A 26,173-nucleotide genomic window follows, 5' to 3' on the forward strand; every position below is an offset into this window, starting at 1 on the left:
CAATTTCAGGACAGGTAATTCACTATGTATCACACCACCTCATTCCATTTCTGAATAATTCTAATTGCTTAAAATGTCTTCCTTATTTTGGGCCAATATCTGCTTCACTATAACTTTTGTCCATTGGTCCTAATCCTATCCTCTGGAACTACACAGAATGTGGTATAAATAAATATAATATATAAATATATTATATGTTTAGATATATAAAATATATTATATCTTATGTACAAAAATATAATATATAAACACAATACATTTAGATATATAGCATAATATGCAAATATCATACATTATATGTTCAAATATGTGATATAATATATGATCATATTTTAAAATATATTAAATTATATTATAATCATATATTAATACAATAGACTATATTCTTATTAAATTATGTTTATTATACAATATATAAATATACTATGTTTGTATATAAACTATAATATATAAATATAACCTATTATATGTTCATATTTAATATATAACATAATACAATATAATATATAAATATGATAAAGTAATTATGCAGAACATTAACATTGGGAAAGGGCATCACAGGCCAGCCAGTGCCTCTACTGATAGCTCTTCAGATATCTGAAGATACATGTGATGCCTCATTCTCATTATGCTAAATATTACAATACCTTCAAGTATCATTTGGGTGATATGGTACTCTCATCATCCCAGTCATGGACTTCTGAATAAATTTCATGGGTTCCTCTCAAGCTTAAAAGTTCCCAAACTAACCACATTTTTGCAGATGGGAGTTGACGATGGAAGGTAGTGTCCTGCCTTGTTATGAATACTGTGCTTTAATAGCACACAGAGAGTTCACACAAATAAAGTCAAATCTAAATAATTAGAAAAATATCAGTTGCTCATGGGTAAGCCGAGCTAATATAATAAAAATGACAATTCTACCTAAATTAATTTGCTTATTCAGCGCCACACCAATCAAACTACCAACAATTATTTCATAGAGCTAGAAAAAACAATAACAAAATTCATCTGGAAGAACAAAAAGTCCACAATATCAAAGGAACTAATGAAAAGAAATGTAGGCAAAGGTGGCCTAGCTGTTCCAGATTTTAAATTGTATTATAAAGCAGCAATCATCAAAACTACTTGGTACTGGCTAAGAAATAGAATGGTGGATCAGTGGAATAGGTTAGGTATGCAAGACATAGCAGTCACTGACTGTACTAATCTACTATTTGATAAATTCAAAGACTCCAGCTTCTGGGATAAGAAATAACTATTTAGCAAAAACTGCTGGGAAAACTGGAAAAATGTATGGCAGAAACTGGGCATAGACCAACATCTTACACCCTATACCAAGGTAAAGTCAAAATGGATACATGATTTAGATATAAAGATTGATACTATAAACAAACTGGAAGAGCAAGGAATAGTTTACCTTTCAGATCTATGGAGAAGGGAAGAATTTATGACCAAACAAGAGACAGAGAACATTATGAAATGCAAAATGAACAATTTTGATTACATTAAATTGAAAAGTTTTTGCACAAATAAAGCCAATGCATCCAAGATTAGGAAGGAAGTACAAAAGTGGAAAAGAATTATTACAACTAGTGTTTCTGATAAAGGCCTCATTTCTAAAATATATAGAGAACTAAGTCAAATTTATAAGAATACAAGTCATTCCCCAATTGATACATGGTTGAAGGATACAGTTCTCAGAGGAAGAAACTAAACCTATCTATAGTCATGTGAAAAAATGTTCTAAATCACTATTGATTAGAGAAATCCAAATCAAAAAGACTCTGAGGTACCACATCACACCTATCAGATTGGCTAACATGACAAAACAGGACAATGATAAATGTTGGAGAAGATGTGGGAAAAATCAGAACACTAATACATTGTTGGTGGAGTTGTGAAATGATCCAACCATTTTGGAGAGCAATTTAGAACATGCCCAAAGGGCTACAAAATTGTGCATACCCTTTGACCCAGCAATACCACTTCTAGGTCTGTATCTCAAAGAGATCATAAAAATGGGAAAAGGACCCACATGTACAAAACTATGTATAGCAGCTCTTTTTGTGGTGGCAAAGAACTGGAAATTAAGGGGATGCCCATCAGTTGAGGAATGGCTGAACAAGTTGTGGTATATGAATGTAATGGAATACTATTGTGCTGTAAGAAATGATGAGCAGGCAGACTTCAAAAAAACTTGAAAAGACTTATATGAATTGATGCAGAGTGAAATAAGCAGAACCAGGAGAACATTGTACACAGTAACAGCCACATTATGGGATGACTGACTTTGATAGACTTGACTCTTCACAGCAATGCAAGAATCTAAGACATCTCCAAAAGATTCATGATGGAAATTTCTATCCACACTCAGAGAAAGAACTATGGAGTCTGAAAGCAGATGGATGCATATTATTTGCTCTCCTTTTCCTTTGTTGTTTTGTTTTATTGCTTCATTCTCGTGGCTCCTCCCATTAGTTCTAATTGTTCTTTACATCATGACTAATGGGAAAATATGCTTAACATGAATGTATATGCAGAACCTATATTGGATTATATGCCATTGGGGTGGGGGAAAGAAATGGGAGGGGGAGAAAATTTAAAACTCAAAATCCTATGGAAGTGAATGTTGAAAACTAAAAATAAATAAATTTTAAAAATATCACACACAGAGGCAGTGAATAGAAGGCTAGCTTTAGAATCCAGAGAACCTGGTTTCAAGTCTCACCTCTGACCTCTATTAGCAGTGACCCCAGGGAAGTCAACCTCTCAGTACTCCAGGTAATTTTCTAAATCTATAATTTTTTTTAGCAGTTACTGATAGGCTTTGGTAGCAGCAGTTTCTGTATTAGCTCACCAGACTGATGAAATTATAGGCTGATCAAAAGATTATGCTATTCTGGGGGGCAGTTAAAGCACACTGAAATTGGAGCTTTTGCTAACCATTCTAAGTTGTTTCATATGAACTGTTCTCCAGCCATGTTTCTTTCATTCTGTACTTATATACCTGAATTTGACAAAAAGTTCTATTAATGCAGTTGATTTTTTTAAATTCTATTTAATTTTTTTTTCAGTTCTGAATTCTTTCCCTCCACCTATTCAGAAAGTAAGAAAAACAAAACCTGTTACAAATATGTATAGTAAAGCAAAATAAAATTCCCACATTAGTCATTGTAGGAATTGGAAGGAAGCCTACAGAGCTTCCCTATTAAATTTCTATTTCTCAGATTCTGTCATTAAATGTATTAGTTATCTCTTTCAATGTTGTGTCATCCGCAAATTTGCTAAGCATTCCTTTTACATCTTTGCCCTTGTTCTGTTGAACAAGATAAAATTTAAGGCACTCTATTGTACAAAAAGCTCTTTTTTGTGTTCACCTAATTCTACCTAATTCTAATTCATTGTTTCATCTTGTTCACAAAGATATATCCATCAACAATTCTCCAAACATTTACTAATTCAGTTCAGTCATTTTCAGTCATGTCCAACTCTTTGTGACCCCATTTGGGGTTTTCTTGGCAAAGATACTGGCCATTTCCTTCTTATTTTACAGATGAGGAAACTGAGGCAACCAAGGTTAAATGACTTGCCCAAGGACACACAGTTATTAAAGTGTCTGAGACCAGATTTGAACTCATGAAGATGAGTCTTCCTGACTCTAGGCCTAGCACTGAATCCACTGCGCCACCTAGCTGCCCCAGACATTTACTGAACACCTATTATATGCAAGGCATCACAAACATATTGCTGAAATTTAGGTACACTGTGTCTACATTCTTCTAATTAAAAAAAAAAAACTAAGTGAGACTGGTTTGCTGTAATTATTACATTGGTACCTAGTAATCACTGCTTCCTTTTCTCACATTCTTTTGTTCTATGGTTCTACTGGAGGTGGCCTTTGAGCTATGGTTTTTAGAATCTAACCTTTATCCTCTTTTTGAAAACTGGTAACTTTTTCCCTCTCCAGATTTTCAGGACCTCTGTTGTTTTCCATATGTCCTCCAAGATTACTCCAGCTGGTGTGCAATCATACCTCTGAATTCTTTCCACGCTCTCCAGTGTTGATTTTGTCATTCCTCACAGCAGACGCTCCCAACTCTGGACATTTTCAGTGACTGTCCCCCATGTCGTGCTCTCCCTCCTCATTTCTGCTTTCTGGTTCCCCTGGCTGCCTTCAAGTCTAAACTATAATCCCACCTTCTACATGAAGCCTTTCCTATCCCCCCTTAATTCTATTAACTTTCTTCTGTTGATTATCTCTAATTTGTCCTGCATATGTCTGGTTTGTGCATAGTAGTTTTCATGTTGTCTCTCCTGTTAGACTGTAAGCTTCTTGAGGGCAGGAGCTGTCTTTTACCTTTCTTTGTATCCCCAGTGCTTAGCGCATTGCCTGGCCCATAGTAGATGCTTTATAAATGTTGATTGGGTGACTGAAATTTATCTGGCTCTGGAGAGGTGAAGTCACATAAAATGCTCTCTCACTATCTTCTCATTTATCTTGGGCTGCAATTACTTCTTATTCATGTTTACTTCACCCTTTCCAAATCCCACTATTGATCCATCCTAGTAGATCTTTGTAATTTTAACGGGTTGCATGACATGATAAGCCTTCCTGCACCTCAGTAATAAGAATGTTATGATATTTCAGGTATTCTGCCCAGAAATTCTCTGTGCTAATTAGGGTCCAGAGACCTAAAGATCATCATTCTGTAAAGATAATTTTGCTTCTGGGCCAGAGGACACATTCCCAGAACAACAATAAATCTGAACCTTTCATAACAGAAGATTCATAACTTTAATTCATCTTGAGTTCTCCATATTAATAGTCTTCAGTATTATCCAATAATACTGCCAGAAATTTTGACCTATGGGCTCATGAGATGTAAAAAATATCCTTTAATTATTTGAGGCTAAATGACCACAGGAAGATTAATCTTTTCTGAGTGCTGTTTATAGAAGCAATGCAAAAAAATCATTATTCCTTTTAAATCGTCAATTTTATTATTGATGAAAGCACCTTATTAAAAAGAATAACATGGATACAATCATTATTTAGTGAACTTTGTTCAGTGTAGAGTTCTGAAAAGCCTTTGTTGACTAATGAAAGCAAAGGCTTCTCTCTCTTGCTTATAAAGATTGGAGGGACCAGCTTGGTCCATGACTCATACTAAATGAGTCCCATATTAGCATGTTTCCACTACTGGGGTTCCCTGATCCAACAGAGCATGTGACAGCCTTGAAGAGCAGAGGTTACCAAATAGTTAAAAGAAGGGCTGATTTCATATTACATCATATCATATCATATCATATCACATCATATCATATATTTACTTGTTAGAATTATAAAATTATTCTTTCCTCATTCATGAATGTTCATTCATTGATTTATTCTTTCAAAGTGGAATATTTATGGTTAGTTCAATAAGCATTTATTAAGTGCCTACTATGTACTGCGCTGAGTACTGTGTTCCTACTCTGTGCAAGTCATTGTGCTTACGTGCTATATTTTGTTGTTTGTGTTCAAAACTGTGACTTCTCTGGTAAAAGGAACTAATTCCCTGGTGAATTAACTCATTCTATCAATTCAGGTAGCTATCATTTTGTGACTTATAGTCTTAGAAAGTTGGTAGGGGCACTGATGGGCTGTGCCCAGGACCACACAGTTAGTATGTGTCAGAGGCCAAACTTGAAACTAGGTCTTCTTTACTCTGAGGCCAGATTCTATCCAATCCACTGGACTAATTCAGAACAAAAAACATATGATGCTTTACAATTAAAAACAAAAAATCCTTTTCCTAACAACTCTGTGAGACTGCATAAGAATATGCATGTATGCATGTATGTATGCAAGTACATGCTTATGTGTGTAATCAAAAGTCTTACCAAATATTGATCGGCTCAAGGGTTACCTCCTTCGTTGTCCCTAGGGGGAGGAAAGTGGAACATGGTACTTTCCCTGGGTGGATTATTTTCAGTTTATCCTGTATAACATTTACATGGACATAGTTGATTTCATGTTGTCTCCCCCATTAGACTGAGTTCCTTGAGAGCAGGGACTGTCTTCTACCTTTCTTTGTATTTTCAGTGTTTAGCACAGTGCCTGGCACATAGTAGGCACTTAATAAATGTTTCCTGACTGACCTACCACACACAATCTTTCCAAATGACCCCAATTCTAAAAGCTCCTCTCTCTTCCATGAAAACACTGTCTATATACCTTATAAATAGTTGTATCTATCTCTCGCTTGTGTTTATGCTGCTTTCCCCTGGTAGGATGTAAGCTCTTTGAGGTCAGGGACGGGTTGCTGTCATTTTATCCCTGAACCTACCACAATGCCTAGCACACAGCAGGTGCTTAATAAACTCTTATGAAATTGAAGTGAATGCCATTCCCTCTGCTCCAAATGCCAATCTCATCTCTCTCTGCTTCTTTCTTTCAATTCCAATCCTAACTATCCTTCTAAACTCATCCCCCTCTGTGAAGTATTTCTGTAGAGTCTAACATAGTGTCTTTCATTTAGAATCATAGAATCTCAGAACTGAATGGGCCCTGAGATCACCCTGTAATTCAATCCCCTAATTTTAACGAGGGAATGAAGGCCCAGAGAAATCAAGTGACTTGTCATATAGAAAGTTAGTTGCCTGGCCAGAGTTAGAATCCTTAGTTTTTATTTCAGTCATTTTCCTGCTAATGTATATTGCCATTACCAATATCTCAAAAAGATACTCCCTTGATTTTTATTATTCATATTAGCTTGGTTCCTTTCTACATTCGTCATTTTTAAAATAAGTTTTTTATTGATCACTTATGTTTTGTTATTTCACCATAGTTATCCCCCAGTATCCTTCCCCCTCTCCCTTCTTCTCCCAGAGAGAGCCATCCCATATAGCAGTTTTAAAAAAAAAAATTATTATTGCTTTTTGGTGAGGCAGTTGGGGTTAAGTGACTTGCCCACAGTCACACAGCTAGTAAGTGTCAAGTGTGTAGGGCCGGATTATCAGGTTCTCCTGACTCCAAGGCCAGAGTTCTACCCACTGTGCCACCTAGCTGCCCCTACAAATAGCAATTTTTAAGGAAAAAAGAAAGAAAGAAAGAACTCGGCATAACTGATTATCAATACATTGAAACAGTAACTCCTATGGACCTTCCACCTCCAGAAAGGGGTGGGTTGGCACATAGTAGGTGCTTAATAAACACTAATTAACTAATTGACCCAAATCTTCTGTCTTCCAATTCAATGCTTTCTTCATTCCAATCAAACTACCTCGTTACAGTAGGAGCCACACACAATTAAAGATGAATCAGAAATGAAGCCAAAATCTTCCCTTATTTGCAATGTAAGCCAGTTGAATCTGATATGCCAAAAGTTAACCTGTACGATTTTTTCAGAACTATTTCTTATTCTGTAAAAGCCATGGGTACCTGGACAATATTGAAACAATGACTTAGGTCATATGCCTGCCAGCCACTAGAGGGTGCTCAAGAGTAGGTCAACAAGCACATGTGATTTCCCCAGGACCAGCCAGTAAGAAGATGATGAAAAATTCAACTTTAACCAGCAGAAGTGAGAGTCTCTGGGAATCACACTCATTAATGTACCACACAGAGTTCTGCAATTGCAGCTCACAGCAGATCTGCTTAGCCTGTGGTCGGCCTGTTCATGCAATGCCCAGGGGCCAGACCTGCTGGGAAATAGTGCAAGTGCCAGCTTGGTGTTGGCACTTAAAAGCGACATCTCAGAATTCCTTCCTAATTCTGGCTGAAGTGTTGTATCACAGCTGACAATTTTCATGGCAATTCTGTGTTAAGAAATGGAGATTCACAGAATGGGAAATAACAGTTTTTATCTAGCCTTTAGTCTATTTTTTCCTCCTAGACTTCCCCCCCCTTCATTCATGACTACTTATAGATTTAAAATATATACATATTTATTGATATCTTTTGTTTTTATATCAACAAAATTTCTTCTAGTCTGATTATCTCTTCCTCTGCCTGAGAGTCATCCAATATAACAAATATTTTTTTTAAAATAGGAAGAGAAAAAAACAGCAAAATTGATTAATATATTTTTTAAAAAATCTGAAAATATATGTAACATTCCACACCAACAAAGTCCCTACCACTTTAAGGAATAGGTACATCTTATATCTCTTCTTTGGGCTCAGGCTTGTTTTTTTGTAATTTTGAAATATTAATTTTCTGACGTTTTGTAGTATGGTTGTTCTATCCCTTTACATTGTGGTAGTCATTGTGAATGTTACATTCTTCACTCTGCTTTCTTCTCATAGATTTCTACTGTCTTTCTAATGTATTCCCAATGCCATCTGTATATTCTATAAGCTTGTCAACAGCAGCCAAACATTGGACTTAAAACATTCTTAGGCAGTAGGTGACTGGACCTGGAGTCAATAAGACCTGAGTATGAACAGGACCTCAGACATTTACTAGCTGTGTGACCTTGGCAAGTCACTTAACTACTATCTGCCTCAGTTTCCCATGTTGTAAAATGGGGATAATAATAGCACCTCCATCCTAGGATTGTTCTAAGGATCAAATGAGATATTTGTAATGTATTTTACAAACCTTAAAGTGCTACATAAATGCTGGAAATGATTATATAAATGCTAGCTATTATAATTATATGTATTTTATAACAGATCCTATAAATCATATAATATAAAATAATGAGACATAGCTAGCATAGTGGATGGAAGGCTAGTCTTGGAGTCAGAAAAATGTGGGATCAAAACCTGCCTATAATATACACTAGCTGTGTGACCCTGGACAAGTCATTTAATCTCTCAATGTCCTAGGTAACTCCTTAAGACTTTAAGTTATAGACCAGTTGCTGATCTTCATTAATGGTGAGAATTTCCATACCAGGTATTCCGCCTAATGATGAAATCACATATTTAGCCTACTATAGATGCATATGAATGTATATTTGTATTATGTAAAGTCAACAAGCAATTATTAAATATTTACTATATGTGAGACACTGTACTTAGTGCTGGGGGTACAAGGAGACAAAAACGTGGTCCCTGCCCTGAAGGAGCTCCAATTTTAATGAGGGAAATGTAAAAATAACTAGATACATGCTGAGATGTGCTGGTAAATGTTTAACAATCGGCTCTTTAAAAAATGTACCCACAACACACTTTTAGGTTTAATCTTCATTATTTTCTCCATTATTTTCTTAAGTCTAGACAATTAACGAAACATTAAATCACACTCTGATTTGTGGCATTTTCTGATTTCAGAGGCATACTTGTTCATACTAAAAATTTAACAAATGGGTCTCTAGAGCTAGGTTTAGTTGTTTCCAGCACACCCCTGCACCCTACTGAGAGACAAACGCAAAGTAAATAGAAAGCAATCTCAGAGATGAAAACACTAACCTCCGAGGGGACCCAGAAAGGCCTTCTGCAGAAGGTGAGACTTGAACAGTCATGAAAGAATTCAAGGATTTCGAGGCAGAGGTGAAAAAGGGGAGCATTTCAGGCATAGAATATATATTTTGATTTTTCTATTTTTATTCTTCCTACATTCTATATAATTCTTATTCTCACATCGAAGCTTTTGGTACAAGTAGGGATAAAGATAAGGCCCAGATGTGTGATTTTTATAATCTCCTCCCAAGTGAAGAAACTCCCTTTTATCAATTCAGGTCAGCCTGTTCTCTGTAATATAATCATCTTGGAGAGTTGCCTAGAGAAATGAGAGGTTAGATAACTTTCCCAGGGGCACACAGCCAATAGGTATTAGAGTTGGGATTTGAACCCAGGTCCTTCTGGATTCAAGTCCGGCTGGCACTGCCTCTTTTGGTATGTGAAAAATGGCATAATGTTCCTATTAATTACATGAGATGCAAAGTGAACTCTAGTTGGGGGTTCTTGACTTAAAAGTCAACTTTCAGACCACATATAAATGTATGTATAGGTATGTATGTTTGTATGTATGTATATGTATATATATATACACACACACATAAACACACAGAATTTCAAAAAAGAAATTTTTAGGCTGAGATTAAGCCTCTTTCGGTCTTCCCACACTTCAGTTTGGGTAGTTGGCAGACATCCACATATCTAATGGGCTATAGGGTATCAGGCAAAAGCAGAATTTCCATAAGGTAATCCCTCTTGTTGGGAGGTATCTCAGACCAGTATTTCTCTCCAGCCTGTCCAAGACAACAACCAGCCTGCTGGCATGGCTTCTTTCATGACTTCTTCTCTTTTCTTTGTTGGTGAGGCAATTGGAGTTAAGTGACTTGCCCAGGGTCACACAGCTAGCAAATGTTAAGTGTCTGAGGCTGGATTTGAACTCAGGTCCTTCTGACTCCAAGGCCAGAGCTCTATTCACTGCGCCACCTAGCTGCCCCATGACTTCTTCTTTCCTAGTCGACATACTCATCTTTTTTCTAATACTTCCCTCCTTAATTTTCCTACCTGAGATTATAAGACAGGGTCCATAATTCTGCTGAGAATGCCAAATGCACGAGATGCAAAGATGAGTCGAGCCCAGATGTGACGGTTACTTTGTACTAGGGAATGTTACTCACTTTTTAAGTTGTGACTACTGTAAAGACATTGATTTAACAGATGTGTTAGAACTTATTCATCCAACTGCCTTCTTCAAAGTAGTCGCCCTGAAGCCTATATAGATTTATTCCAAAGAGGCTGCCATTTTTCAAAATCTCTTTGGAAGTCTTCTGAAAACTGCCTTTAAAGGCTGAGATCATTTTCTTTGGAAAGTCTGTGGTGTTGAAAAAATCATCTTTTGAGGGAAGATTTGCTAACATGAAACCAGTAAGCAAAGTGCTGGACTGAAACTCGGGAAGAACCAAGTTCAAATCCTGCCTCAAAACACTTGATTTGTGGCCTTGGGCAGGTCACTTAACCTTTCAGCCTCAGCTTCCTCATCTGTAAAATGAGCTGAAGGAAACAGTAAACCACTCCAGTATCTTTGCCAAGAAAACCCCAAATGAGGTCACAGAGTCAAATTTGTTCTGTAAAATTTGGATGTGGCCTAAATAACATTTTCATTATCCAGGCAGACAATGAGTGTTGATTATCCATAGCATGATCAAACTAGGGAAAAAAATCCTAGATGACAATGAATCACCAAGTATTTACCTATTAAGTACATACGCAGTGCCTACTCTGTCCCAAGCACTGTGCTGGGAGATGGGGACACAGACACAAAAATGAAATGTCTGGGCTCTCAAGGTGTTTACATTTTATCAAGAGAGAGAACAGCGCATACATAAGTATTTGTAGAATAAATTCAGGGTGGTTTGGGGAGAGAGGGCAGTTGGGAGGATCAATAAAAACCTCATGGAAAAACTGAGTTTTGGGAGAAGTAAGAGATTCTACGGGGAGAAGGGAGGGCATTCCAGGTAGAGTACTATGAAGAACAATAAGGGAAATTTGACTAGATTGTAGAGTACTGAAAGAGGAGAAATAAATAATGAAAATGTAAAGTATTTCAAAGCCAAACAGAGGAATTTATGGTTTTTTTCCCCCTAGAGGTAATAGAGAGTTACCATAGTTTACTGAGTAGGGGAGTGACACAGCCACTTTGGAGTAAAGGATGGTTTGGAGTTGACAGACCTAAATGAAGGAAGTCAATGACCAGGTGAGATATAACGAAAATCTAAACCAAGGTGGCGGTCGTATGAGCTGAGAGAAGGGGACAGTTGGCAAAAGTTGTTAGGAAGTTAGAAACGTCAAGATTTGGCAACTGAATGGATATGCAGGTTGAGAAAGAGAGAGGAGATGAGATTATAAACCCTGGAGACTGGAAAAATAGAGGTGTCCTCTACAGAAAGAGGGAAAATGCAAGAGGTGAAAGGTTTTCAGGCATAGAGGGACTCAACAGCAAGGAGTTTGGAATCAAAGTTCAGTTCCCAGGGGACCAGACCTCTATGATCTTGGGTAAGTCACCTAACTCTGAGTCTTGGTTTCCTCCTGTATAAAATGAGGCTTTGAACGTCCCTTCCAGCTCTAACTCTATAATTTTAAGAAGATCACACAACCAAAGAATGGTGACTCATTTCCTTGTTTAACGCTGATTATCAATATGGTTCATTTTTATCGCTAATCTAAACCTTTCAAGATGCAATCTATTTTTATTTTGTTTTTCCTTACACCATGATGGAGATGGAGATGAAGGCTGTAAAGAACAGTTGGCCACCACCTGGTGTCCGTGACCTTCGGATACTTGAAGAGGGGAGATGTCCCAGTTTAGGGAACTCATTAATTACCATGCTTGCTTTGAAATGAAATAGCTCGTTATCCACGTCTTCCATTGTTTCACTTGACATTTTAATGCATCATCATTTTCCTCCTTAGGCATAGAATTAAATGTAGAGTTTTTTATACACAAAGATAACAAATCTCTTAACATTATAACTGATATGCTTTATGAGACAGCTGGCTAATTTCAGGGGCAGCTAGGTGGCGCAGTGGATAGAGCACCGGCCCTAAAGTCAGGAGGACCTGAGTTCAAATTCGGCCTCAGACCAAACACTTAACCCTTATTAACTGTGTGACCCTGGGCAAGTCACTTAACCCCAACTGCCTAAGAATAAAAAGAAAAAGAAAAAAAAAGAAAAGAAAAAAAAGTTAGGAATGAAGCCCATGGCCATCCAGCAGTTGACCTTCTCAGATGGGTATTAAATCTATGCCCAAGCCCTTATCAACTGCATTAGGATCATTCCTGATCCCTTCCCTGATTTTTCTTTTATTTTCTTTCTCTCTCTCTCTCTCTCTCTCTCTCTTTCTTTCCTTTCTTTCTTTCTTTCTTTCTTTCTTTCTTTCTTTCTTTCTTTCTTTCTTTCTTTCTTTCTTTCTTTCTTTCCTTCCTTTCTTTCCTTCCTTTCTTTCTCTTTCTTTCTTTCTTTCTTTCTTTCCTTTCTTTCCTTCTTTCTTTCTTTCTTTCTTTCTTTCTTTCTTTCTTTCTTTCTTTCTTTCTTTCTTTCTTTCTTTCTTTCTTTCTTTCTTTCTTTCTTTCTTTCCAAAGCAATCGGGGTTAAGTGACTTGCCCAGGGTCACATAGCTAGCGAGTATCATGTGTCTGAGACCAGATTTGAACTCAGGTCCTCCTGACTCCAGGACCAGTACTCTATCCACAGTGCCACCAAGCTGCCCCCACTTTCCTGATTTTTTGAGGAAATTTGTCTTCCCTTCCTTTTCCTTGATGTAGCGCTCGTAGCTCCACACGTCCTCCTTGTCCAACAGGGTATCATCTGCAGGCTCTCTTCAATCATCTTAAATAGCAGCAGGACCATGGAAGACCCCTGAAGATCACTTCTCATTCTACCCAACTGCAGACACCTGTTTTTTACCTGCTTGTTTGTTTCTCCTGGGCCTGGGTTGAAGAACTCAAGAGGAGATGCTGCTGAGATTGTAACAGATCACAAAGACAAAGGGAAGAAGGAACAGTTTGAAAGGCTGAATGACGAGATCATTCAGGAGGCCTGTCTGGAGCGGCGTGCTATGATTTAGTGAAAAGAAAACTAAATCCATGTCCATCATCCATCTTGCTAAAACGTCATGTGGAGTACAATTCTAGAAGTGAGGAAGCCTGACGGGAAAGCTGATAAATCACCTGCCAGGATGCTTTGTCTCTGATTTAAGAGCTGTGTAATGCTGCAGAGGAATCAAGCTCTGGCCCACTGAACCTGCCATGCCATGGAGGAAGCAATGCGTTAACTGAGCAAAAGAATGACTCCACACATGCCACACCCTGTGTACCTGAACTCTATAGAGGTGGGGAAGAGGGTTGAACAAGCCAGAATTTCAGTTTGTCAGATACAAGAGTCCCTTTGGATTAAGCCCTGACTTTGTGATTAGTATAAGGGAATGAAAAATCCTTGTCTGTATTCAGAAAAAACATAGATATTACTATTGAACCATTGCTGAAAGATTCTATTTTCCTTTGGATAATTAAGTTACTTGTGATGCAGGGGGAAAGGAAAGGAATAAGCTTTTATATATCACTTATTGGGAAGCTGGGTGGTGCAGCGGATACAGCTCTAGGCCTAGAGTCAGGAAAACCCGAGTTCAAATCCAGCCTCGGCTGTGTGACCCTGGTCAAGTTACTTAACTCAGTATACCTCAGTTTCCTCATCTGTAAAAGGAATTCAAGAAGGAAACAGCAAATCACTTTAGTATCTTTGCCAAGAAAGCCCCAAAATGGGCTCATGAAGAGTTGAATATGATTGAAAACAACTATACAACAGCAGCATAGTGCTTATTATGCGCCAAGCACTGTGCACTATTTACAAGTATTATCTCATTTGATCCTCACAGCAACCCTGTGAGTGCTGTTATTATTCCCTTTTTACATTTGAGAAAGCTGAGGTAAACGGAGGTTAAGTGACCTGCTCAGGGTCACAGAGCTACTGAGAATATGAGACTGGATTTGAACTCAAGTCTTCCTGACTTCAGGCCCAGCACTTTTTCATTGTACCACCTAGAGGGACAGAGAGTCAGTACTCGAAGTCAGGAGGTTCTGGGTTCAAGTCCCGTCTGATACATACTGGCTATGCAACCCTGGACAAGTGAGTTAACCTTTCAGTGCCCATGCAACTCCCTAAGACTACAAACTGCACACCAGGTACTGATTTACATTCACGTCTTTCAGTCATGTCAGACTCTTTGTGACCCCTTTTTGGGTTGTTTTTTTTGTTTTGTTTTTTTGGTAAAGATACTAGAATGCTTTGCCATTTCCTTCTCTAGCTCATTTTTACAGATGAGGAAACTGAGGCAAACAAGTTTAAGTGACTTGCCCTGGGTCACACAGCTAGTAAGTGTCTAAAGCTGCATTTGAACTCAGGTCTTCCTGACTCCAGGCCCAGCACTCTATCTATTACTGCGCCACCCAGATGATTTGCATTAATAGAAGAGATTTTCTTCATTTGGAGTTCCCTTTACCAATTAAATCACAGATCTAATAAAGAAAAAATCAAGTATTAAATTGTCACTAGAAATATTTCTCTCTCTCTCTCTCTCTTTTTTTTTTTTTTTAGGCAATTGGGGTTAAGTGACTTGCCCAGGGTCACACTGCTAGTAAGTGTTAAGTGTTTGGTCTGAGGCCAGATTTGAACTCAGGTCCTCCTAACTTCAGGGCTGGTGCTCTACCCACTGCACCACCTTGCTGCGCCTAGAAATATTTCTTAAAGAGCTATTCTGCTCAAGAACGTAAAACACATCCACACACGCATAAAGGAAGGACTATCCTCTACCTTCTCTACAATGAAAGCACTGACATTTTACTAAGCAAACCACATGGGCTTCTCTTCTTTTTTTGTTGGTGGTGGTCATGGTCATGACCTATGATTTCACGGCTCTAGGAAACTCCCTTCACGCAGATCAGGAATTGGTTTATAACTTACTGCCTTGGCCTGTTGCCCCCGTGCACTGGAGGTGACGTAACTCGCTTGTGGTCCCAGATTCATCAGCTGCAGGCCTTGAATCCAGGCCTTCCTGACTCCAAGGCTGACCCCCTGGCCACTCTGCTACCCTGTCTCTTTTGGCACTTCAACTGCGTCAGTTTTTCTACACAGAGGCTGGTATTCAGTCAATTATCAAGTGCTTAGGTCTGCTCATGTAACTTGTGAATAATGGGGGTGTCTTCTCTTGACATACACATCAACCTCAGTGCTACTGAGTTGGACAAAGAAAGGAAATGGTTGAACTAATTTACTCATTCAGCAAACATTTATTAAGCAACTGTTGCGGGCAAGGTACTAAGCTAAGTTCAGAGGATACACAAAGGCAAAAATGAAATGTTTCCTGCCCTAAATGAGGTTACATTCTACTGAAACCAGTTAGCATTGTTATTATTTCTGGTTAAAGGCTTTAGCAAGAAAGAGGGTTGAAATAATTTTATTTCAGTTTTCGTGACCCCATTTGGTGTTTTCTTGGCACAATTACTACAGTGGTTTGCCATTTCCCTCTCCAGCTTATTTTTTACAGATGAGGAAACTGAGGCAAACAAGATTAAGTGAACTGCGCAGCGTCACACAGCTGGTAAGTGTCTGAGGCCAGATGTGAACTGATAAAACTGAGTATTAGGGTATAGATGTTAGCTATATATGCTAAGTTTGCCATCCATTATGACATATCTGAGAGCTAGTTCTCTTTTCTATAGAGAACTTACACAAGAAAAAAACCCAAAGTTAAAGCTTTTGGACTTTTTTTTTTGGAGGGAGGAAAGGAGTGGAAGGTGGGCAGTTGAGGAGGTGGGAGTATTATAAAAGGTTATGCAAAGAGTTCTAACCAGTCAGCTCTAGACTTGTCATCAAAAAGGCTTGGGTTTGAATCTGGTTTAATGTGTGGTTATGGGCAAATAACTTAAGTTCTTTCAGTCTCGGTTTCCTAACCTGTACAATGGGGATAATGATACCTACCTCACAGGGTTGTTATAAAGTTCAAATAAGCTTATGTACACAAAACATTTCGCAAACCTTAATACACTATATAAATGCCAATTATTATTATCATTATTAGTGAAGGAAGGAACCCAAGTGATTGATATCTAATTTTACAGGCCTATTTAAAATGTTCCACTTTTGCTTCTTTAAATCAACCATGAAGTTGGCTAGCTCAGTTTCTTATCAGGGGAGACTTCACACGGCATTACTGATTGGTTGGTTTTTCTTTCTCCAAGAGGACCAAAATGACATCGCTATGTTAGGGTCAAGTTACAGTGTGTCTGACTGTGGCTGATCAGACCAGTATGAGCTTGGAATGCTCTACCACAGGTTGGGTACAAATATTTCACAGGAACAATTGGGGTGGATTCTCTAAAATTGTGCTTTTTGTTTCTTTTGAGCTAGTTCAATTCTGCTTTGCTCATACATCACAGCGCCTTCTTTGATGTGGGTATGCCATGCTGGGTGGTCCTTTGCCAGCATCTCCCATGTCACACAATCAATTCCAAAGTGGCACTATCTCGACCTCCATAAATGACAGACTAGATGCCATAAAGTATAAACAGAAAAGTCAAGATGGTCTATAATCTACCTGAAAACAATGGTTAAGTTCTAAGCTTGGTAGCTACCCAAGTATCACACGGACCACACCACAGCTAAAGACAGACAGACTCAATTGGGTACGAGTGATGCTGAGAACAAACATTTCTATTTCATCCCAACGCATTGTGATACCAGGTTCCACCTCTTAAACTTTCCCACATACTATAACTGGACACCATTGGCTACCCTTGTATGCTCAGTTACACTTGATTGAGAACCTTCCTCACCTATGATTCCCTAATAGAATGAATAACTTGGCTCCCAGGAAATTGTTTCAGTCATTAAAAAAACCAAATAAGACAAGACATCCCAAGTCCCTCTAACAATATGTTCCAGTTTTGGACTACAGAGCTCACCTTTCCAAAGAAATGTTGAGTAGACACAGCAAACACTTCAAAGCCTTGAATGGCCCTTTTCAGTTCTCCCTGAACATAGCTGAGCTGCTTGGATTGATCTTCACACTTTTCCTTCAGTCGCTGAACAAATTGTCTTTCTGCCTCCCGGGCCTGTAGATCTGGTTTGGTGGCAAACCCATTTCTTGGAACAGCAGCCCTTTGTTTTGGGTATCCTGTAAGGAAAAACACATGAAATAAGGTTTGACAAACGTAAGGCATCCAGGTGGTATAGCGCCTAGAGCACTTATCTTGGAGTCATGATAGATTCGAGTTAAAATCCTGCCTCAGATACTAACTCTTAAGAGTTTAACTTTTTAACTTAAAACCTTTTCAGCCTCAGTTTTCTTATATGTAAAATAGGGATGATAATGCCACCTACCTCAGTGTTTTTGTGAGGATCAAAGGCAATGATATATAGGAAGCATTTGTCAACATTTAAAAGCTTTATGCAAATGCTATGATGATGTGACAATGATGATGATGCTACCTTTGACTAATACTTTAGGGTTTAAAGAGCATTCTTCTCTAATATGGTCTAGGTTCAGTTACCTGAGGGGCTAATGAGGTAGGAAGAAGAAATTTATGATTTTTTAAAATTTAATTTACTAAAAAAAACAACCAAAAGTGACTCAAAGTATTCCCCTCATCTTTGAGCTTCTATATCTTTATCTTTGGGGCAGAAGTATACAAGAATAAGTAGGGCACCAAATTCACCACATTTCCCCTGTACCTTTTCCAGGGCTATTTAGAGAACCCCCTTCAAGGTCAGGAGAACTTTTCTTTGGGACAGAGGAAAGGTGGAATTTGAACTAAGAATAATCTTGATTCTGGCATCTGAATATGCTAGAACAAAAAAAGTAGACTGTGAGCTTCCTGAGGGCAGGGATGGATTTTTGTTTTAAATTATGTCCCCAACTTTCTTCCTTTGGTCAGAAATTGCAGGATTAAGTAGATATGCAAACTTTTTTTTTTCCCATCCAACAGGCCCCTTGAAGATTTCAAAACCTGAGATACCGATTTTCAATGTACAGGATGGGCCAAGTCCTCTATTTTCTCCAAACATACCAATTCTAAATTTTACCTACTATATTTAGATAGTAGGTACTTAAAAAGTGCATACTGAACTAAGGGAAATAATATTTTTGAATAGTCCAATTTATCCACAAACCAGAGCTTCTATACGTGTACTTATTATTCCAAGTGCTTAGCACAGTGCTTGTCATACAGTAAGCACTTAATAAATCCGTGCTGAATGAATGAATGAATTCTTGCTTCTTTTATTGTAAATGCTACTGATTAGAGCCAGTTGTTAAATCGATTATTGACTCTATCACCAATACTCTTTCCACTTCTGTAAAATTCCCATTTTTAATGAAAAATGAAACTTTCACACAAGTATAAATATATACACACACACATTATCTATCTATCTATCTATCTATCTATCTATCTATCTATCTATCTATGAAGGTGATTATTTATATGTGGATGAGCCCCCAACTACTTCTAAGATAAAATGCAGACTCTTCTATTTGGAATAAAAAGCATTTCACAATTTGTTTCCAACTTACCTTTGCTGATTATATATTACACCCTCTCTGTATTCTATTATCCAGCCAAACCCGCCTTCTTAACATCTCCTCTACACAACATTCCATTAATTCTTTTTCTGCGCAGGGCCGCCCCTCCATGCCTGGAATACTTTCCCTCCTCTCTGACTCTTGGAAACTCTAGCCACCTTCACAAGGCTCAGCTCAAGCACCCGTCCCACAAGAGAACTTTCCTGATTTTCCCAGTTCTCACCGCTCTCCTCACAAAATTACTTTGTATATATTTTGTAGACAGCTTTCATTTATCTATCTGTGTACATGTTATTTCCTCCCAAGACAATGTAGGCTCTTTGAAGGCAGGGTAGTGTCTTGTTTTTGTCTTTAAGTCCCTGGTGCCTAACACCACTCTGGGCACAAAGTAGAACTTCATAAAGGCTTACTGAATTGAGTTTTGCAGGGCAGCATCTGACAACAGTATCTGGAACAGAAACAGTGTCTGCAATTTCAAGCAGAGAGCTCAAATGCAAAGCCTTATTTTAAAAAGAACAAACTAATAAACAACAACAACAACAAAAAATTCTCTTGTCCTCAATTATGCACCATCCTCAGAGTGTAGTATGTAGGCTAGAGAAATGTATCCAAGATTCTTCCTGCATATTGATATTCTAGGTGAAAGTTTCAGATCAGTCATTTCAATGTGGGGGAATTCACTTTCCCCAAATTCCCAGAATTACAGAATTTCAAAGGTAGAGAGGAACTTGGGGACCATTTAGTCCAGCCTATACCCAAACCTTACTGTTCTACAACATCTCTGACAAGAGGTCACCGAGCCTTTTCCCACCTACCCTTATTTGGAGGCATCCCAAAATACTCACTCCTTTTTGCTTTTGTCCCTAACTCTCTATTCTCTGCAAATACACCAGATAGTAGATGGGTAACTGAACCCAGATCTGAACTGGAGTTGTTGATCAACCATCTTTGCAGTATGGTGTTAGGATACCTTTCTCTTTTCCACTTATATAAATGCTATTGCTCCTTTAAGGTCCAGCTCAATCCCATCTCCTCCAAGAAGACTTTCCTGACTTCCACATACCTGGACCCACAGGAATTTCTATCTCACCCTCCTATGAGTTCCTTGAGTACTAATTGTACCACTTATTTTCCACTTGGCATATGTTGCAATGTACTGTTAGGTATCTTTTTATGGACATACCTGTCCTCTAGCCCACTTTCTTGCAGGGCATCCTGCATCATAGCATGTAGTTAGTAAGCTGTCTGCTATTGATAATGATCAGAATGAACAGAGCCCTAAACTTAAAACTCACACTTATAAGATAAATATTGTTCTGTACCTAAGTAGATCAGACACCAGCAGAAACAACACAGACACCAATAGCATAATAATCAGCTATACTGTGGCAAATATCTGCCCCCTCCTCTTTCTTTTCCTGTGCTCTTTTCTCTATAATGTGTACCTGTATGTGTGTGTGTGTTCAGGATATAAGACAAAGATAGGTGGGGGGAAGGGAGTAACTGGATGACCGAGTAAGCAGAGAAAACATCCCCACCATGTCTTGACTAGGGAATATATTCCACTGATGAGAATACCCAAGTGGCGTCATACTTTAAAGAAAACAATGACTTAATTGATCCAAGCACACTTCTGCTTGTTGATTTAATGATAACTACATGCTGACTTTAATTAAATGCTTCCCCTTCTTCTTCTAAAAGAAAAACAAAAGTCCACCAGAGATTTCTTTCTTGAGTTAAGAGTCAATAGGTTGAAATGGTTCCTCACACCCTGCGTGCCTCAGATTATTTCAATGCCAGGAAGGCAGAGTCAGGAATTCCTGCTGCCTGCATATAGGCGAGGAAGGTCAGATTCTAGAGAAATCACTCATGTCTGATACAAACGAATTTTAATGTTAATTATTACATTTTAATTCTTCCAGAGACGCTGATTAGTGCAGGAAAAAAAGCAGCTTGAGAGGAAACATTTTATTGTCTGCGCTGAGCTCCAAGGCATGATGTCAGATTAGTGCTTCATTGGGGTTACTCCAAGAGGGCAGCAATGTACTGGTTGCCGGCATTTATCCCCAAGGAAATATTTTTGCTTTGATGACTATGGTTTGCCATTTGATTATTGTTATGGTGCTTTTAAAAGTACTTGAGTGTTTTAATTAATCTAATTAATTTGTACCAGCTGCCTAAGGTCCTGATAATGAAGAACACATCTCTTTTGAAATATGAAGAAAATATAATTGAGTCATTTCAGTTATGTCCAACTCTATGTGACCCCAGTTGGAGTTTTCTTGGCAGAGATCCTGGAGGGGTTTACCATTCCTTTCTCCAGCTCATTTTACAGATGCTGAAACCAAGGCAAACAGGGTTAAGTGACTCGCCCAAGGTCACACGGCTAGTAAGTGTCAAAGGCTGCATTCGAACTCACGAAAATGAGTCTTTCTGACTCCAACTCAGTGCTCTATCCCCTGAGCCACCTAGCTGCCCGAAAGGAAAATATAAAGGAAATAATAAAACCTGATTTGAGCTCAGTGCATTTAAGCTAACTGACATCCCTGGCAGATATTGTCATCTTTGGGCTTTAGTAGGTTAAAAAACACAAACACAGTGGGTGTTTTATTCATTGAATTTACTTCTTTTTAGTGGATGGAAGAACAAGAAATAGTCAATTTCCCCTTCTTTAATAGGTACGAACACTATACAGTAGGAGTGGATGACCTGGATAACTTTGGATAAACTGTTTCCTTGGCTACCAAGGTATTTCCTTTGACAACAGGGTCATTACGCTCCTCTGATTGGGAAAACCACGTTTAGCCCTTTACTTTGACACCTATTGTACATCAGGTCCACATTTCACCTCCTGCGTAAAAACACAGTTTAAGATCAACTTCTACATTCTAAATACCAGGCTGTGGACACCACACAAACACAGCAGCCTTCTGAGAGTTTTAATTGCTTGGAGTTTCTTTCTGGCTAGAATCTGGAAGGAGAGACTTTCTTAGGGTATTTTAGAGGTCATGCAACAATATTTAAATTTAAATAATAACATATTTCCATAGCATTTTCAAGCTTAGGATCATAGATCTCCAGAGCTGGAAATAACCTCATAGGTCACTGAGTTCAACCACCTTATCTTACAGATGAGGAAACTGAGGCCCAGGGAGACTAAATGACTTATTTATTTAAGGTCACACAGCTAGTACATTATCAAGAGGTGGGTTTGAATCTAGCTTCTCTGATTCCAGTCACTGCCTTTCATCCTACCTCAGGACACTATGACTTGGGGAGTATGTTATCTTCATTTTACAGACAGGGAAGTTGAGACTTTGGAGGTTCAGTGACTTCAGTTGAACAAGTAGAAGTTTTAGAACAGGAATTCAGCAAAAGGCCTCTATATTATTTTCCACCAAATCACATTGTTTCTGCTTAGGAAATAAGATTTTAGAAATGGGACTAGGGTAATTCAGGGCTTGATGTTGTAGTACCTTTTCTATTCTCCTTCAGGCAGAAAGGCTTTTGAAATTTGTTTTTCCAAATAAAATACACCCTTATCTCTGACTGGTCAGTATTCTTGCTAACAAGCTTTTAGTAAGACACTACCAGGTGCCAGCTACTGTTCTAGGTGGTGGGGATACAAAATACAAAAAAAATCACTGTCTTCAAAGAGCTCATATTCTATTGGAGAACAGAATACAACATGTTCATAAAAACATTATATATACACTATATATTTTATATGGTTTTATATATATATTTGTAGTTTTATAACTTTTATATATTTTATATTTATATGATATATATTTTATACATACCATTATATCTATCTATCTATCTATCTATCTATCTAGATAGATAGATAGATAGATACTACACTGTTGACAAATTATTTTTTTTAAATGTTGTCCAGATTGTGGAAGGTCTTAAATTGCCAGGTCAAGGAGCCCATTTTAACCCAGAAGCAATGGGGACCCACTAACGGTGGAGAGTGATATGTCATATACCTGTTTGTTTTTTATGTTTAAATGTTTCCTTAGGAGCAGGGGAGTAATACGGTCAGGCCTCTCCATTAAGGAGAATATTATGGTTAGAGAAGGGAGAGACGGAAGGAAGATTAGTTAATAAGCCTATCAAAATAGTTCAGATAAGAAGTAGTGAGGTCTAAACTAGGTGGTCACAGTATGAGTGGATAGAGGGGAATGGATAATTGAAATATTGTGGTATAGAACTGAAAGAACTGTGTGTGTATGTGTGTGTGTGTGTGTATATGTGTGTGTGTATATGTATGTGTGTGTGTGTGTATGGGTGTGTGTGTGTGTGTATGTGTGTGTGAGTATGGGTGTGTATGGGTGTGAGTGTGGGTATGTATGGGTGTGGGTAGGTGCGGGTGGTAGTAAGGGTGATGAAAAGGAAAAAAGAACCAAAGGCTCCTTGGCTGCAAACCTGGGTGCTTGAGAATAGGTTGCTGTTGCTGAGTCCTTTCAGTCATGTTTGACTCTTCATGACCCCATTTGGGGTTTTCTTGGCAAAGATACTGGAATGGTTTGCCATTTCTTTCTCCAGCTCATTTTACAGATGAGGAAACTGAGGCAAACAGGGTGAAGTGACCTGACCAGGGTCACACAGCTGGTATGCGTCTGAGGTCAGATTTGAACTCGTGAAGAGGACTCTTCCTGACTCCAGGCCCGGCACTCTATCCACTGCAGCACCTAGCTACTTGAGAACATGGTTACCAACAAAAGCAAAAGGAAGTCACTTAACCACTCTAGGCCTCAGTTTCCTGATCGGTAAAATTAGGGATTTGATCTAGATGTCCTCCAATCAATAAGCAGTTCTTGATTATGCAGTGACCTTGGAGGCTGTGAACACTTGATTTAGGTCATTATAGAGTTAGATCTGCTAAAGATTTTAGAGATTTTCTAGTCCAACTCCCTCATTTTACAGATGGGGAAATGAAGGGCACAGAGGTTAAACAATTTACCCAGTTACATAGGTAGTAAGTGACAGAGATAGAAGATGGTTTGTAATATGTGTAAAGCCTTTGCAAACCTTAGAGGGTTGTATAAGTGTCAACTATTATTAACCTTCCCCTATTGAGGTCTTTACAATCATTTTACTTCATTTCATTTCAATTAACATTTACTTAAATTTTCTTTCAACTTTTACAGTTCTCATCTCATCTCATCTCATCTCAAGAGCATCAGCAAGGAGTACTGCATAGGAAACAGAATTTGGAGTCGGAGAACCTTGGTTTGAACGAAGGTTACTTGTATGACATTGGGGGAGTCATTTCACTTTGAGGTCTCATCTTTAAAATGGAGAGGTTAGACTCAATGACATCTTAGGTCTTTTCTAACATTAAGTCTGATGCTATGACTCAATTCAATTCAATAAGATAAGGAGAAGCAACATGGTACTAGGGGTGGAATGGGAAGCTAAGTGGCATAGGAGACAGAGCGCTGGGCCTCTAATCAGAAAGACCTCAGTTCCACTCTGACCTCAGACGCTTAGTAGCTGTGTGACCCTGAGCAAGTCACTTCACCCTGTTTGCCTCAGTTTCTTTGTCTGTAAAATGACCTGGAGAAGGAAATGGGAAACCGCTTCAGTATCTCTGCCAAGAAAACCCCAAAGGGGGGTCATGAAGAGTCATACATGACTGCAAAATGACTGAACAATAAGAAGTACGGATAGAAGCCTTAGAATGGAGTCATAAAGACCTAGGTTCAAATCCCATTTTCAATATTTCCTAGCTATATGACCTTAGACAAGACATCCAATGTCTCTGAGCCTCATTTTCATCATTTGTTAACGGCAGATGATAATACCCATACAACTTACCTCGTAGGGTTGTTCATAAGGGGTTCAAAAGAGATAACATACATAGAAGTGGTTGACAAATCTTATAGGGTCAGTTTATTACATCAAATATTATTATGTGCAAAATGATGTGGAAGCTGCAGAAGGAATCTATGACATATTCTATGTCCTTAAAGATCTCACTAAGATAGGAAGCACTTAAAATATTAAATTCAAGAAACATTTATAAAGCACCTACTATGTGCCAAGCACCGTGCTACACACTAGGGATACAAATAAGAAAAAGAAAGACAGTCTCTGCCCTCAAGGAGCTTATAATCTAATGACTATGGTACATGAAAATATAATTAAGACCCTGATGCATAGCAGAGATAAGATGTGGGATAAAAGGACATATTTTGTATATACTTATAGATAAAGCATTTAGCGCAGTGCATGGCACATAGTAGGCAGTTCATAAACGCTAGTTCCTCCCCACTCCTCGGCTGAACCAGTAGCTTGCTATGTGATAGTGGGCAAGTTACCTCACCCATCTGGGCCTCATTTCCTTCTCTATACAAGAAAAGAAGCTGAATTCTCTAAGGTTCCTTTGATCTAACAACCCAAGAGCTTATTCAACCATCATTATATAATTTACAGGTAAAAAGGACGAGAAAGAGGGAAACTGCTGTTTGAGGAGATTCTGGCAACAACTGAACTGCTTCTGGGTTTTTTAATATGAGTGGCTTCTTGAGAATCAACACCAATTAAAGTGGCTCATCACGCTTGTGAGGTTAAATCAGCCTCTGAAACTGAGAGGGAAATCTATTAAGGCAACATTTTATGCATGAGTTAACTATCTAAACCCTTTGCTTTTCTTATCCTTTTAAGCTCATTAGAAAAGTAAGAAAAAATTCTCTTGTTTTCTTAGCAGCCAAAAGCACTTTTGAAGTATCTCTCTATGTGCCAAGAGGCAGCTAGGTGGCGCTGTGGATACAGCACTGGGCTTGGAATCAGGAAGACTCATTTTCATAAGTTCAAATCTGGCCTCAGCCACTTACTACCCTGTTTACCTCAATTTTCTCATTTGTAAAATGAGCCGGAGAAGGAAATGACAAACCACTCCAGTATCTCTGCCAAGAAAACCCCAAATGGGGTCAGAAAGTGTTTGACACAACTGAACAACAAAATGTGCTAAGTACTATACTAGATGATATCCCTGTCCTCAGAGTGCTTATATTCTGAGGGGAAATAAAATGTACACACATGCAAAATACGCATGAAATGGTTGTGCTTCTTCATGCTTGAAGAGGACCAAAATTACACCACTCTGTTGGAATCAAGGTACAGTGTGTCTGACTGGCTG

At 38.4% G+C, this 26,173-nt stretch overlaps 1 protein-coding gene across 1 annotated transcript in view; it reads right to left on the bottom strand.

Annotated features, from left to right (window-relative positions):
• Positions 1-26,173, bottom strand: part of MTUS2 (microtubule associated scaffold protein 2) — a 466,747-nt gene that overhangs the window by 172,338 nt on the left and 268,236 nt on the right. The window contains exon 6 of the mRNA XM_027835276.1: positions 17,405-17,616. Coding sequence (XP_027691077.1) covers positions 17,405-17,616 — 212 coding nt within the window. The remainder of the gene's footprint in view (positions 1-17,404; positions 17,617-26,173) is intronic.

Source organism: Vombatus ursinus, unplaced genomic scaffold (genome assembly GCF_900497805.2).
Source record: "Vombatus ursinus unplaced genomic scaffold, bare-nosed wombat genome assembly UNPS02014813.1, whole genome shotgun sequence".
Classification (NCBI taxonomy): domain Eukaryota; kingdom Metazoa; phylum Chordata; class Mammalia; order Diprotodontia; family Vombatidae; genus Vombatus; species Vombatus ursinus.